The following is a 14692-nucleotide window of genomic DNA, read 5'->3' as shown; positions in this document are numbered from 1 at the left end:
AAAGATTTGAGTCAGCAAGCGGTGTGTGTGCATGCATGTGTGCATATGCACATATATATAGGCATGTGCACAGCCCAGGACTGCTATTAGTTTCAAAACTTCTCAAGGTTTTGAAGCAGCTGAACTGGCATTGGAGTCAGACTGGCCATGTATGTGACAGAAAAAGTTGATAAACTTGCTGGGAGACACTGAAGTTTTGGGTGCCAACCTGACTTAATTGCAACTTGAGACACTAGTTTAACATGGCCCAGCCTGATCTACCTGGAAATATTCACGTGCTCCAGGGACAAGCAAGTAGGCACATTTTGGCAGTAGTTTTCAAATGGGAGGGAGAAGGGAATAGAACGTAGTAGATGAGAAAAGAACCATGGAAAGAATGAAAAGATCAAAAGACGATGCTTTGAAGACTAGACTACATTTACAGTATGTGCAAACAAGAAACACTGACCAAAAAAAATTGTGCAACAGTGACATCTATTGGTAGAAAGACTAAAACTGACATAGAAAAACATTTATAATACTTCACGACGTTTAAACTCACCATTCTTGTTCTCTTTAGCTTGTTATAAAACTAGTTTCGTGTCCTAACCTTCTTTTCCTAAAATAATTAATCGGAATGTTGTTGTATTACCATGAAAGTACAGGTTTATACTTGCAATAAACTGTTGAGATGAAAACAAATAACTGGATTGAAAAGACCTGTGGCACAGTTGTTACTACAAATACATGCTACAACAGGAAGAATCCAGTCAATGAGGGTACTTCATCTGTATTTAAGTCCTTGTATAGAGCATAGAGCAGTTGGGTCTCTACATCAAGTCCTTTAAGCACAATAATTTCAGTAAAGTAAGAGAAATCTAAGATTAGTAAGCAGTTTATTTTTATTTTTCTTTATTCAAGCAGCATTTGCTGTCTAGAAATCTTAGTGACTACATTATGAAAGGGGGAATGAATTCAGTTTCTTAACATGTAAGAATATTTATTCAGCTGTTTCTAAGAGGTTCAGAACAAGAGCCCCAATTTCTATTAAAAAAAAAAAAAGGTGTGTGTGGGGGCGTTGTGCTCAGCATGTGGCTGATAAACTGTGAATGACCCACCAGGACGTTGTATCCTGCAGCTCACTCCCTGTGACCTTCTTTCTTGAAAGTCTTTCAGAACAGAACTCTGGGCTGAATTACTTGCAGAGCCCTAGGGTCTCTGCCTATTTTTCTGCTGCAAGATGGGCCCAGGTCCAATTGTGTGACAAGGGGTTGGAGGAGGAACTGCCAAAAGAACGGTGGTGAAAAGGCTGCTGCTGGTGCTGCCATCAGAATCTGTTTGTACTGTAACACTATAAGAAGCCTATAAGAAAGGTAATGACCAGAGATAAGCTGCATGAATTGCTCTGGTGACAGCAATCTGTTCCCAGATGTCTTTCCTGTGCACTCCTCAGACTGAACAGCAAGACAGTTGTGGTCAAAAAATGAGCATGTGTCTGAAGAGCAACTCCAAAACAAAAATGTTTCCAGGAAATGCCAACTGAAATGGACTGATTTATTTACTCAGCCATACTAGATCCAGTCATGTGATCTATGGCCCTTTCTTGCTGGTGGAAAAAAAGTTTAGCCTAATTGACCAAAAAGTTGGGCACTACTGATTTAAAATGTAGTTATATTCATTACAATGGCAATGTGAAAAACAAAGCTGCTTTGCTCCGCTCTACTTTCTATATATTAGGAGCAGCCTTATATAAATGTACAATATATTTGTATATGTGCATATCTAGGTAGAATCATAGAATCATCCACGTTGGAAAAGACCTTCAAGATCACCAAGTCCAACCAAGAACCTCACTTCCATCACTAAACCACGTTCATTAGTGTCATGTACACGTGTCTCTTAAATACCTCTGGGGATGGGGATAACACCGCTTCCCTGGGCAGCTTGCTTATGTTATTGAACAGATGTTTCTATGCAACTATTACTTGGAAGGAGGCAGATAAAGTAGGTAAGGGAGACAATCAATGAATTCCGCTCTAACAGGAGTTTAAAATGCACAATCTGTATCAGAAGCCTGAAAAAAAGTCCTGCATTAGATTTTAAGATCTTAGTCTGAGTGTGCTGGGTTCTCATTCACAATCAGCATGTACAAGATACAGAGATACAGAAGATAATGAATCAAAATAAAAATGCAACTCCACCCTATACTTTATACAGTATTTCAACTCAGATAAAAAGGCACTTAAATGAAGTATGAAACTGCAGCTAAAATAGATATTAATAGATAACAATTACTTAAAAAATTCTGATAAATTATTTGATGTGACAATTTTATTTTACAAAGTTGTGTTTGTTTTTAAATCTTTAAACTATTAAATCATGCTGTATAAGTGGAACAAGAGGCCTGTTGAATGCAATGGAGAAGAGAAGAGAGCAAGCTAGAAAAGTAAAGCACAAAGGCAAAAGATTCAGATTTAATCTCCGTTCTTATACTAAGTGCCGGCCTTTGTGCCTTATTGCACAAAGGTCTCAGTTTACTTACACAATTTACAGTTACCTTTTATTCTCTGTCTTTGTTAATTGTATGTCTGCTCATTTTAACCCTGATCATCCGATAAATTCTCTTCTACAAGCTCTCCCTCTGAGCTACTGTAGGTTTCTCATATGATGGAATTTCCACCTTCATTGTTCATTATGTTTACTGATACAATATAGATGCCTTCAAAACAGTAAATTGTATTTTTTAATGTGCCTTTTGTTTTTATAACTATGTAACTGTTCTGATTTTTTTTCAGATTGTCTAAAATAGTTAATATATCAGTGTCAAGCAGAATGGTGATTAAGGCATTAAAAAACGTTGGGTGTATGCAGCCTCCCTAGACCAAATGTGTCTGATGTTCATTGTTAATATCACTTAATGTTGAAATTTGATAAGAATTATTGTATCTATGTATTTGTTGCTAAGTCTAAACTTAATTGTTTATATTTACAGTGAGTATAATGGTGATACCCAGATTTCCAAACTTCAGGAAAGTTGCTCACATATAGCAAGTTAACAAAGGTGAAGACAATGGCATCAATCCAGGGCATACACATTTCCTTCCATATTCTCTGTCCTTTCTATTTTAAAGCATCTGAAGAGTTAAAATACGAAGTATAAAAGATAAACAGTTGGCAGGAGAGGCAGAAGGAAGAGTTGGAGAAGGTTAAGATCCTTATCCTTATCAATCAGCACGGGGGACAGTGCAGAGGCCAGGACTGTGTCAGCTGAGCCTCAGATCAATTCAAATTGCAGGAGTCACAGCCTGCAGCTTTACTTGGCTTTTCTTAAGCCTGGCACAGTTTAGTGCATATTTTGATTCTATAATGATTTTCAAGAAATTATGCAAACTCTTCTTGTTTCCAGCCCCTTTGTGTTGAAAATGCATTAGAAATTTTTCTACACAGTTCAGCCATTTGACTGTTCTGTAGAGTATGTCTCTATGCCTTGTTCATGTTTCTGTGGTTTGCTGTTATAATCTGAAAAGGCAATCTAGGTAGATATGCTGCCAGGAAGGCTTGAGTTCTGCTGTATAAAAATGATTGAAAAGACTAGTTTTATTTCTGCCTTACTGTGTGCTTTCTTCAAGGGTAGTTTTAAAGTTTCCTTCAGGGGAGCTCTCAGACACCTTAAGAATAGCAGTGGAGTGAGGTGTAGGTGTGACTTCTGTCTGTGATGAAATGTAGGTCAGTAAGGATGTGGATTATTAAATGTTCTTTAAACTGTAAGGAATTATTGTCCTCTTGTATAATTAATGCATTGACTGTCCTGCAAGTTGCTGTGATGCGCTGTAGGGGCTTTTCAGAGGCACCAGAGGGTTGTCAGTTTTATTAAGTGAAGAGGCTTGTAACATTATCATAACTGCTTTTTTTCTTAAAGAATTTGAAGTCATTTCATCCGTCAGATGCAACATTAAAGTCTGTTCAGACTTTCCTCATGAGATAGAACCACCTAATGTTAAAAGATTTCTGTCAGCGAACTGGCTCAGTCTCATTTGCATATGCATGGAATGATCTCCTTTTTATGTAAAAATATTAAGGGCATGTATCAATACATGCATTTTACCCAGAAACACTGTACTTCTTCATCAGCTATCCAGTCCCTTCACAGGGGCCGTCCAGTGGGTGACTGTCAGACCGTGAGAAGCAAGTCATTACAGGATCTTTATTTGAGGTTGGAGCTTTATGCATCACGTGCTGAATTTAAGATACTGAGTGGCTTCTAGTTTTTGATAATTTCTGCAGTGGTAGATATAGGGATGAATTCCTTTCTTCATCCTAATGCTTAAAAAGCTTCAAGTTTTCTTCTCTGTTCCTCTTGCTCATTATCAAGAGAAGAGGTATGAATAAAAGTCTCATTTTCTGCAACCGTGTGAGATTGCCTCTGTGGTGCCCAGCTGGGCAATCAAGCTCCATCACAACTGCTCTCTCACTCCCCCTCCTCAAAAGGAAAGGGGGAGAAAATATGATGGAAAGGGCTCAAGGGTTGAGATAAGCACAGGGAGATCACTCAAGAATTATCATCACAGCCAAAATAGGTTCAATATAGGGAGATTAATATAATTCGTTCCTATTACTAACAGACTAGAACAGTGAGAAATTAAAACCAAACTAAAAACACCAACCGCCCATCCACCCTCTTCTACCTTCTTCCACCCCCCTTCCCCCCTTCCCCCCCTGCTTGAATGGGGGCTGCGGTCAGTCCCTAACACTTTGTCTCTGCCGCTCCTTCACGGTCACTCTGTGATCATCACCCCAGATGATCCTGGGGCGGGGGGCTTCCCACTGGCAGCAGCTCTTCAGGAACTGCTCCCACAATGCTCCGTACCACAGAGTCCATCCATCAGGAGAGGACTGCTCCACGGGCTGCAGCTCCAACCCGGGGCCTGCTCCTGCGGGGGCTCTCCATGGGCCGCAGCCTCCTCCAGGCCACATCCACCTGCTCCAGCGGGGACTCCTCCACGGGCTGCAGCGTGGAGATCTGCTCCATGTGGGACCCATGGGCTGCAGGGGGACAGGCTGCTCCACCAGGGGCCTCTCCACAGGCTGCAGGGGAACTTCTGCTCTGTGCCAGAAGCAGCTCCTGCGCTGACCTTAGGGTCTGCAGGACTGTTCCTCTCACATTTTCTCACTCCTCCAGCTGCAGTTTACAGCAGTTTTTTCCCTTTCTTAAATCTGCTCTCCCAGAGGCCAAACCAGCATCGCTCCCATGCCTGGCTTGGCTCTGGCCAGCGGCAGGTCCCTTTTGGAGCAGCTGGAGCTGGCTGTGATCTGGCATGGGGCAGCTGCTGGGCTCTGCTCACAGAGCCCACCCTGCAGCTCCCTGCTACTAAAACCTTGCCACGTAAACCCAATATATTCTACCCCTCATCTCTGTGAAAAACATGTTTAAGAATTATCATCACAATATGGCCTTATATGGAGTTATAAGGGATATAACTGAACTTTTCATACATACTATTAAAATCTAGAATAGTTAGATGGTGGCTATTTTCAGTAACCTGCTTACAGACAATATGCATAAGACTGTTACAGTTTGGTGACCCTAGATTATTACACATAAGTTTTATTTTATCGAAGTGTAGGTGTAGTGTTGTCACCGACACCTGCTGTCACCTGTTGTATTTTGGCATTATCTAGTAAGTATGTTTAGTTTAAAATACTACATGCTAATAGCTACATGCAATAGCTACATGCAATGCTACATGCAATAGCTAATAGCTACATGAGCAACTTCATAGAAGGTTTCTGATCACTGAGCAACCAAACTACTTTTGAAAAATACAATACTGTTTATCCATCATAAGTTAACCATACCTCAAATAAATATGCACATAAAATATGCAAAGCATAACCATAGAAGTTATCAGGACAATAGTAATTGTTTGAACAATTATCCTGTGGTTGAATATAAAAATAGGTATAAATTTAAATGTAATGAGTAGAAAATTTTGGTTCAGTAGGGTCAATCTTGCCCAATATTTTGTCATAAATTGAAGTTTAAAATTGCTGTAGACTTGCCTTAGAGAAGTCTGGTCTTGGAAGAAATTCTCACCAGTGCTGAGACAGCTTCCTGCCACTCGTCTTACTAACACAAGATTGTAAGAGAAAGTTGGCACAGGGAGTGAAAAAGACTTTCCTTATGTAGCACTTCCTTTTATGATATTGGTCTATATAAAGCCTAGAAAACCGGGGCAGTAAGTCACGGCTTATTGGGACATTCCTTCCCTTTGCCCCTGATGATTAAGCACAGCAGAGTCGCAAGTCCAGAGCTTTCTGTGTGCAGGAAATGGCAGATAGGAAAGCAGATAATGTTGTTCTATGATTAAATCACAAGTGAAGGTGGGAGTGATTCCAGTACCCTTTGTCTATAGGTATGTATGCAACTTCGTAACTGAAAAGGTGTCAGTAGGCATTGTCTAAGCCCTTCGTATTACAATCTGATTTCAGGGAAACTTGCTTCCTGCAGTAGATACCAATGACTTTCGCTGTTGACTTTATGACAACTTTACTTTCTATAGTATCCTTAAAGGGAAACACATGCTTTTTGTACATAAACACTAAACCAAAACATAAGTATGTTGGCATACATAGCTGTTGCTTGTTGTCTGTAGCATTCAGCTTTTCAATAAATGTTTTCCTGTAATGTGATACAATGGTGCCAAGCACAGTTGATCTGCCTGGGAAGGCCGGCTTTCAGCCTGGTGTTTACACAAGGCTACTCAGCACAGCTAAACGGCTGACTGCAGAATGACCCCTCCGCTTGGGTGCAACAAAAATCAGAGTACTGTCTTCGAATTTCTAACATACCGATGTGGAAATATGAGTAAAGTAACTTCTTAAAGGCAGGGGGATAAGACGATTAGAAATTCTTGCAGATCTGCAGTCTCTGTAGTTCCAAAAATAGGAAAAGTGAAGACTTTTGATGGGAACCTGACCTGAACATTAATGACTTCCTGAATTTCAACTGTGCCTAAGTATTTTGCACTTTCATGTGTGTTAAGAAACATATGTAAAGAGAGTTCCTGACAGCTTCTCTGAATGCCGAGTTATGCGGACGTGAAGATTTCCTTCAAGTACACTCACCAATGTTAACTAAACAATCTTACCCGCGCACCGCACAGAAGCAAGTTACCAAAGAAGAAGAGAAAGGTGTGAGCTGTGCGGGTCCTTTCACAGCAGTCCCGGCCCGGGGGCGGCGCAGTGTCCGCTCCTGAGCGGCTGCGGGCTCTGGGTGCGGGCCCTGGGTCCCGTCCGGCCCCGTCCCGGCGGCGGCTCGGGGGCGCTGGGCGCGGTGCCTGGCGGTGCTCGGAGCAGGAGGGCGGGAGTAACGCGAAACCAGGCGCGCTGGTTTTTGCCCGTGGCCCCGCGGGCTGCGATCTGCATTCCGGATGAAACCTGCAGCAAATCGGAAGGCAGGCTCGCTCTCGCTTTTTTTTTTTTTTTTTTTTTCATCTCCCCCCCTCTGCATTCGACTTCGCGGGCGGTCGCCGGGGCTCGCTTTGGGCAGCCGAGACCAGGAGCTCCGCACGGCAGCATCAGCGGGGAGCTTCGGGCTGACTCGGGCTTGACTTCGTTATGGGTGTAGGGCGGTGGACCCCGACCCCAGCGGAAGGGCCGTGCCGAGGCGTCCCGCGGGCGTTCAGCGCCGGGCCAGGCGCCCCGTTCGGCTCCCGCCCTGAGGAGGCAGCGCCCGGCCGCCGCCCGGCCGCCCCGCGCGTCTAGGCGCCCCGCACCGCCACCCCGCTCCGCCTGCCGTGCCCCAGAGCCCTTGGTGCCAGGGACCGGGCCCCGCGGCCGCCGAGGACTCGCCGCGTGTCCCCGCGGGCCCCATGGGCGACGCGGCCGCCGGGCGGAAGCAGCCGCAGCGGGGCCGGGCCGCTGCCTGCCCGCGCCGGGCCCGCGCCCCTCCGCCGCTACCCTGACCCCGCCGGGGCCCGGCATGGAGGGAGCGGGCGCGGGGCCGCCGAGCCCGGCAGAAGGCGCTTGCACCACTTTTTCCGTGAAGACGCGATTCGGACTGACGGCCAGGTTGGAGCCGGCTGCCGCCGAGGAAGGGACGGTGCTCAGAGGCTTCCAGCCCTTGCGCGGCAGCCCGGACGGCCGTGCCGAGGAGCCCCGCGAGGGGAGCGGTGGCGACGGCTCCGAAAAGCCGGGTGTCCCCGCCGGGCCGATGGCTGGCAGCCGGCCCGAGCCGCAGCCCGAGGCCCCCGAGCTTGGCCAGCGGCCCCCTCGCCGTCTGGGGTCGGCGCAGAGCTCTCCGGCCGAGTCCGACGGCGACGACAAGGATGCCATTCTGGTGCAGGGCACTTTGGTGCACACGACGAGCGATACGGAGTCGGACTGCGAGGGTAAGGACCTCGACAGCGACGGGACCCATGACAGCGAGTGTGGACTACACAACGCTGCTTTGTCCGCTGGGGCTTCGGACGGTAACAGTGGAACCCAGGAGGAGTCAGAGGACTCGGAGGGGTGCAGCCACAGTGATGACACCGCAGATAGAGATGAAACTGAGTTACACCCGCCAATTTCGAAGTGGCTCCCCAAGGAGCTGGATGGTTTTCTGGAGCATGACTCCAATGGAAAAGCCCGAATGCTAATGGACGAGCACTTGAGTCGCTTGCTTGCTAGAGGGGAATGCCCTCCAGAGCTTCCAGACGAAGAACAAAGACCTTCAGCTGATAATATAGCTCTCTATAAGGCAGCGCTGGCTGAAAAGACTTTTCAGCTGCCCGCTTTCTTTAGTGGACTACGAGTGAGGAAAAAGGGACTAGGCACAGAGGACGGGGAGACTGTTACAGAAATCAAACCGAGGGAGAACGATTTAGCTCTGCTGAAGTTACGACAGCCTGTTAAGAAATCCAGTATTACATCAGGTTTGACCACAAAGAAAAAATCAGCTGAACCTAAAGCAAGTCCTACTTTCCTGGAACAACTCTCCCACTTGTTAAACATAGATGTCTCCAAGAACGATGATAGAACCGAAGATTCTGGTGAAGGGTTTGGGGAGACCGAGGACAGCGATGAAGCTCAAGAGAACAAAGCCCCTGGCAAAACAGAACCACGGTTTCCCTCTGAGGATATAAAACCAAACCCCGCTGAATCTGCACTGGATGTCTTTAAAGCTTTATTCACACGGCCTCCCAAAAAAGAAACAACTGCAGATCCTTCAGAGCTGGAAGCCCTGAAACGCAAAATGAGAAACGAAAAGGAGTCCTTGAAAGCTGTATTTGAAAGGTCAAAATCCAGACCTGGTGATGGACCATCAGACAAATCTGTAGGTTGACTTACTTTTTCTTCCTAAAATCTGGAAGTATATGGATATAAAATATTTTCTTGTTTAAAATTAATGGTGGGGACTTAAGGTCAAAATGTCGGAATTGTCTTCTACTTTGTCAATCTCAAATTTTGGATTCCAAACTGAAGAAATCTTGGGGCTTTCAAAATTGTCGATCATCTCAAGTTCTAGCAGAAATCAAAGAGACCTGGTGATAATCACAGATTTGGGTTAAAAATCAGAAATTAAACATCAGTTTCTGATTTTAAAAGATGATCACAAAACAGTTGCCCATATATTAAGTAGGGCTTAAAATGAGTTTTGTGTTGCAAATACAAACTGTAATATTATTTATTAGTATCTCAATCTCCCTCTTCTTTCTTTCATTGATTATTTTTTTGTTTGTTTTTTGTTTTTTAAAAGTGCTATTTCATTTTACCTTTAGGAATAATTTTAGGATGAGACCTGATACAAGAAGTTGTGGATGATCTTCAGTTTGATTTGTCCAAGACAAATGTATTCACACAGCCTCCCAAAAAAGAAACAACTGCAGATCCTTCAGAGCTGGAAGCTCTGTAAAATTTAAATTTAAATAGAATTTTAAAGTATTTTTTTCTTATTTACTTACATATTTTGGCTTTACAAATATGGAGAACTATTTAACCTTATGCAAGTATAACCGAGTACTTCTAATTAGACCACTTAAGTTATAGTTAAATATTTGCGAGGTTAATATTCCTATGTGTATGTAGATCTGCTGATGTAAATCTTTAAGAAATGAAAAAAATCTGTGCTATTTATAAAAGCCACAACGATAAATGAAGTTGAGTGCAATTTAGACTCTTTAACTAAATGAGTAACTGTCCCTGTGCCCCCCAACCAAAAACTCTTTCAGCTATGTCTCTGGCAGATAGTATCAGTCCAGAAGACTGTTCTTATTGGCTAACAGGGGAATTACCTGAATGATTAAATTTGCAGGATCTGACCCTAAACCTGAAGCTACATACGTTAATTTGCTGCATTGGTTGTACTCTCTTAAAATTTTTATTCTTATGTATAATTAAAATGTTCATAAAAGATTACTGACAACAGGGCAGACTGCTAATACCAGTTTTAAGTAAATTACCTGCGGGGAGGAGGAGAAAAGAGGCACTCATTGGCCCTGGTATGTACAGCGAATGCTGTCGGTGTGTGCCCTTCCCATTCCTGGGTTGCTAGTTCCTGCTTACGCCATTCCCTGGGCTGTGCTGGCGCAAGCGTCTGTGTGCCTCACAGCAACCCAGTTCGGGAGGCTGTCCTCACGCCTGGTGAGGGAGGAAGCACAGGAGTCATTGTGAGTGGCTTTTAGAAATGTCTGCTCAGTGTCTGGTCTAATACACAGGTACATTTTCCCAGTGCAAAAGGTCTTGCTTTTCCTTTTTCCTTGCCCAAATCGGCCTCTTATGGAGCCACTTTCATACAGTGTTCTGCTGTTGCTGCAGTTGTGTCTATGCAATTGCTCGTATGTTGTAAATCAGATTACAGAAATGTTGTTAGAGTTGTAAAAAACAACCAACCAACCAAAAAAGTAGACTCTAAAATGTTCTTCTTTATCTCCCCCCACCCCTCCTGTAAAGGATTATTTCACCATTCCAATTGACAGCGCAGTCCCATAACCAGCTGCAGCAGCACTTTGATGTGGCAGCGTTACATACTATGTGGACTGAGCAAGCTGCCAGGGGTGTGGCAGGAATTTTTTAAACCAGCTCTGCTTCCAGAAAATTATATTGTTAAATGATGTCTTAGGTGAATCCCACTAATGTTTACTTGTAGGAGAAGTGCAGATGGGGCTTTTCATTCTTGGAAAAAAAATAGATACAGGGAAAAAAAAAACAAACATCTTGACCTCTTGGTTCACCAAAGCATAGACAGCCTTCCATACTGATGTGAACAGTTTCACCACAATCATCATATGTCACGTGCATTAGGATATTTTCCTCCTCAAAATTATTTTTCCATACTGATTTCTTTGTGTCCCTTCCAACTAACTGAGCACTTTTTGGATCACTGGAATGAGACAGATAGCCATTCTTGAGTAGAATATGTAGAGCTGGGGATGGCAGTTGCTGTTTTGGAATTAATTGATACTGCTGATTTTAATTTTTTATTTTTTCATAATTTTAACAGCCTGACCTGAGTCCCTCAGAGCAAGATGACAAGACTCCAGGGAGACTCCAGACTGTCTGGCCACCACCGAAAGCAAATCATGAAGAAGTGAAAGTAGGATTGAAGTACACAGAAGCAGGTAAAACAAAGAGATGAAGCATTTGCAGAAATTAGTTTCTGACATTTTTGTTGTTTAAGATAGAGACAGTGATAAGTCACAGTATTTTCTTATCTGGGAAGACAGACCTTACTCAAATGAGTGACAGTACTGAGCTAATGGTGACTTGCCAACCTTATCCATTGGCTCTGGCAGTGACCCTGCCAGAGTCTAGTCTGATGTGTGCAGTTCGCTTTAGGTAGTGTCATACTGTTAAGTCCAGAATAAAAGTAATTATTATCACTTTTGCAACTTGTGTATAAACAGAGGAATGTTAATACCCACTCAGACCATGTGTATAGCTAGCCATGTGTATTCTCATATACAAATGTATGAGGCATTTCTGAAGTGCAGTGCTAACTAGTCATCAGATAAACATTCCACAAAAAGACACGTTAAAGGTTTTTGTTATATAAATACTTATATCACATATTTACAAGGAAAGAGTGAGTATTACAGGTGCCACAACCAAATTTGTGTTCTGAAGTATAAAATAGGATGTCCTTGTTACTCAGAAGTCAGTTCTGAACCATGGAATTGTCAGAAATACTGAAATAAAAGACCATTTGTGCTTCATGCAGCTCAAGATTTTAGAAAATACCATGTCAAAAGGATTAAGTGGAATTAAAAAACAAGCTTTTCTACTGCCTTGCTGTGAGAAAGTTTGCATGGTGATGGTGTACATTTCTTTCCAACTCCAGTGAATATCCATCTGGCCTTGTATTAGGAGAAAGAATAAGTAGGAGTCCTGAACCTACTTTATATTGTTCAATGTATTCCTTTTTTCTCTCTATTTCCTGAGCTCCCTCTACCTTCATCTTTATTTTTGTTTTGTTTTATGATAAAGAGGGGATGTTAATGAAGGTGAAAAGCTGTTTAAGATTCAGAAAACTTTTTTCCCCTAGGTTTTGGCAGGATCAACATGGTTTTAATGTAGGCAGAATTGAATTTACATTGCTTCTGATTGCTCTGAGGTGTGTGTCTATCACTAGATGACCAGCACAGGTTTTTTTTTGTGCAAATACAGGTATCCAGCTGTTGACAACACCACAGTCTCTTTCTGTTATGCTTAGATTCTTATTACAGGGTATGTGCTTTCTGTATTTAATTTTCCCCGGATAAATATTTTTTCTTCTAATGACTATAATCATCTGTGGCAAAAACACATGCTGTAAGAAAAAAGGAAAGGAAACTGAATTAACAAAAGCTCCAGATTCTACTACTTGCAGAGAAATTAGGTCATGCTTCCCTGAACTTTGAATAGAAAGGACAGACTGGCTTAGAGCCCATGTAAATTGTTACTCTTTTGTTACTGTGATATTTTGGGTGGCAGTGTCATCAACATGCTGATGGTTGGTTTGCTAAGTCAAGTTTTTATACAGACCAGATTTTTCAGTTCATTAGTCACTCCAGTGTCTGGCAGAGAGGGATCTGAATGAAAACAAATCTCTGGTGATCCAGCTAGGATGAGACAGAAGTGGTGCTTTTAAAGGAAATAGGCAAAGACTATGTTTTAAGAGTGTAGCAGCATTATAGGTATTAGCTGGTTTGTATTTCTTTCATCTCTATTAATACTCACGGATGCCAAGAAAGCAGTGATAGCAGCAAGGACACTGGAAACACTTAGAAGTTGCATATGATGGGTCAGTTACAACAGTTGGCTTCTCTGAGTGCTACGGGGAATGCCTTAAATCATTATACACAGGAATGTGTATACACAATCTCCTGCAGGTGGAGGATAGCACTGTTTATGAGAGCAGCACAGATGTAATTAAAAAAAAAAAAGAGTTTGTATTCAAGGTTGGTCTTACTGCTAGGTTGTTATTTTTTTTCCCATTAAATGAAAGTTTTGGTACAGGATTACTTCTACCCTCAGTCTCTGCAAAGTGTCTGCAAAGAAAGTACATGTGTGTAGTGGCATTTCCCTTCATGCCCCTTCCCATCCATAATTCTCTCCCCGCTACCGGTACCAGAGGAGCTTCTTGTCCACAAAGAGTGTTTCCTAAAAGTGTAATCCAAAGCAGATTATTGATGATCATTGAACTTTGACTGTTCTCAACCTGTAACCTGAAACCCCATCTATTACTACAGTGTCTTGTTCTGATGGCTCTGATCAAATGAAGAGTTCCAATTTCAGAATCAAAGTCAAAAATTGTCCACATGGCAGAGATCATCCTCCATTAGTTTTCCTGAACAGATGATTATTGTTACTGTAGAACAATGCTAAAATGACTGACTTTCAGTCAACAGTTTATGTTAGTGTTTTAATTTCAGTGATTAGGAGTTCCATCTACTGAAACAATAGGAACCTGTATACAATCAGTAGTAGTAGGCAGAATTATTAGGTAAATTCATTTTGGGTTGTAAGCCAAAATAAAGCTGTCATAACTGTGATTATGTCCAAGGAGAAGAAATCTGTGGACATATGCCTCAGTACTTCTAACAAGGTACAAGAATCCGTACTTATTTTATGAGGTAGCATAGCTTTTTCATTTGTCATGAGAAATTAGTGTTTGAAGTAAGGCTATTTGAAAACTTGCAAGCTGGAATACTGTGATCTTTCTCACAATTCTGTTCTAAGTCTTTGATTTACTTCCTCCATCACCATGCAATATGACAGCTATGACAGGAAGGTAGATATATTGTGTGAGAGGATTACTGGCTTTTTGATCTTTTCTCACCTCCTTGCCCTGTTTTTCCTCATTGTTCTTGCTGCCTAGTGGAAGCAAGAAATTCAGGCTTAATTTGGCCTACGCAGCAGACATCACAGTGACTCAGAGCAGCTTGGAGGAGCAGCTAACTCCCTCCTGAGGCTTGTAGTCTGGCCTGGTATGTGGGAAACCAACTGAAAAGCAAATGAACATAACAAGGAACATGTGTGTGGAACTGACTAGGCCTGTTAGGAATATTAGAACTGAAAGAAGTTAGTGAACAAATACAACTCCTCACCAGATTTTTTTCATGCCTTTGATAACATCTTGTGTAGCCATAGTATTGTCACTCCCAACATTTAAAAATTACCGTAAATATCCCCAAATCTTGAGTTGCAAATTTTGAATTAAAAGGATGATATTATGAGATTTTGGCACACCTTA

General features: G+C 42.6%; 1 protein-coding gene and 1 long non-coding RNA gene across 2 annotated transcripts in view; both read left to right on the top strand.

Moving 5' to 3' along the window:
- Positions 1-1902, top strand: part of LOC118244512 (uncharacterized) — a 31959-nt gene extending 30057 nt beyond the window's left edge. The window contains exon 3 of the long non-coding RNA XR_004777552.2: positions 1766-1902. This is a non-coding gene — a long non-coding RNA (uncharacterized LOC118244512). The remainder of the gene's footprint in view (positions 1-1765) is intronic.
- Positions 1903-7893: 5991 nt separating this feature from the next.
- The window catches only part of FMN1 (formin 1), a 141561-nt gene continuing 134762 nt past the window's right edge, over positions 7894-14692 (top strand). Inside the window, exons 1-2 of the mRNA XM_035539549.2 lie at positions 7894-9295; positions 11462-11579. Of these exons, the coding sequence (XP_035395442.1) occupies positions 7961-9295; positions 11462-11579 (1453 nt within the window). The 5' untranslated portion in view covers positions 7894-7960. The remainder of the gene's footprint in view (positions 9296-11461; positions 11580-14692) is intronic.

Source organism: Cygnus atratus, chromosome 5 (genome assembly GCF_013377495.2).
Source record: "Cygnus atratus isolate AKBS03 ecotype Queensland, Australia chromosome 5, CAtr_DNAZoo_HiC_assembly, whole genome shotgun sequence".
Classification (NCBI taxonomy): Eukaryota; Metazoa; Chordata; class Aves; order Anseriformes; family Anatidae; genus Cygnus; species Cygnus atratus.
The sequence above is the reverse complement of the archived record's forward strand: the minus strand, read 5'-3'. Positions and strand labels throughout refer to the sequence as shown.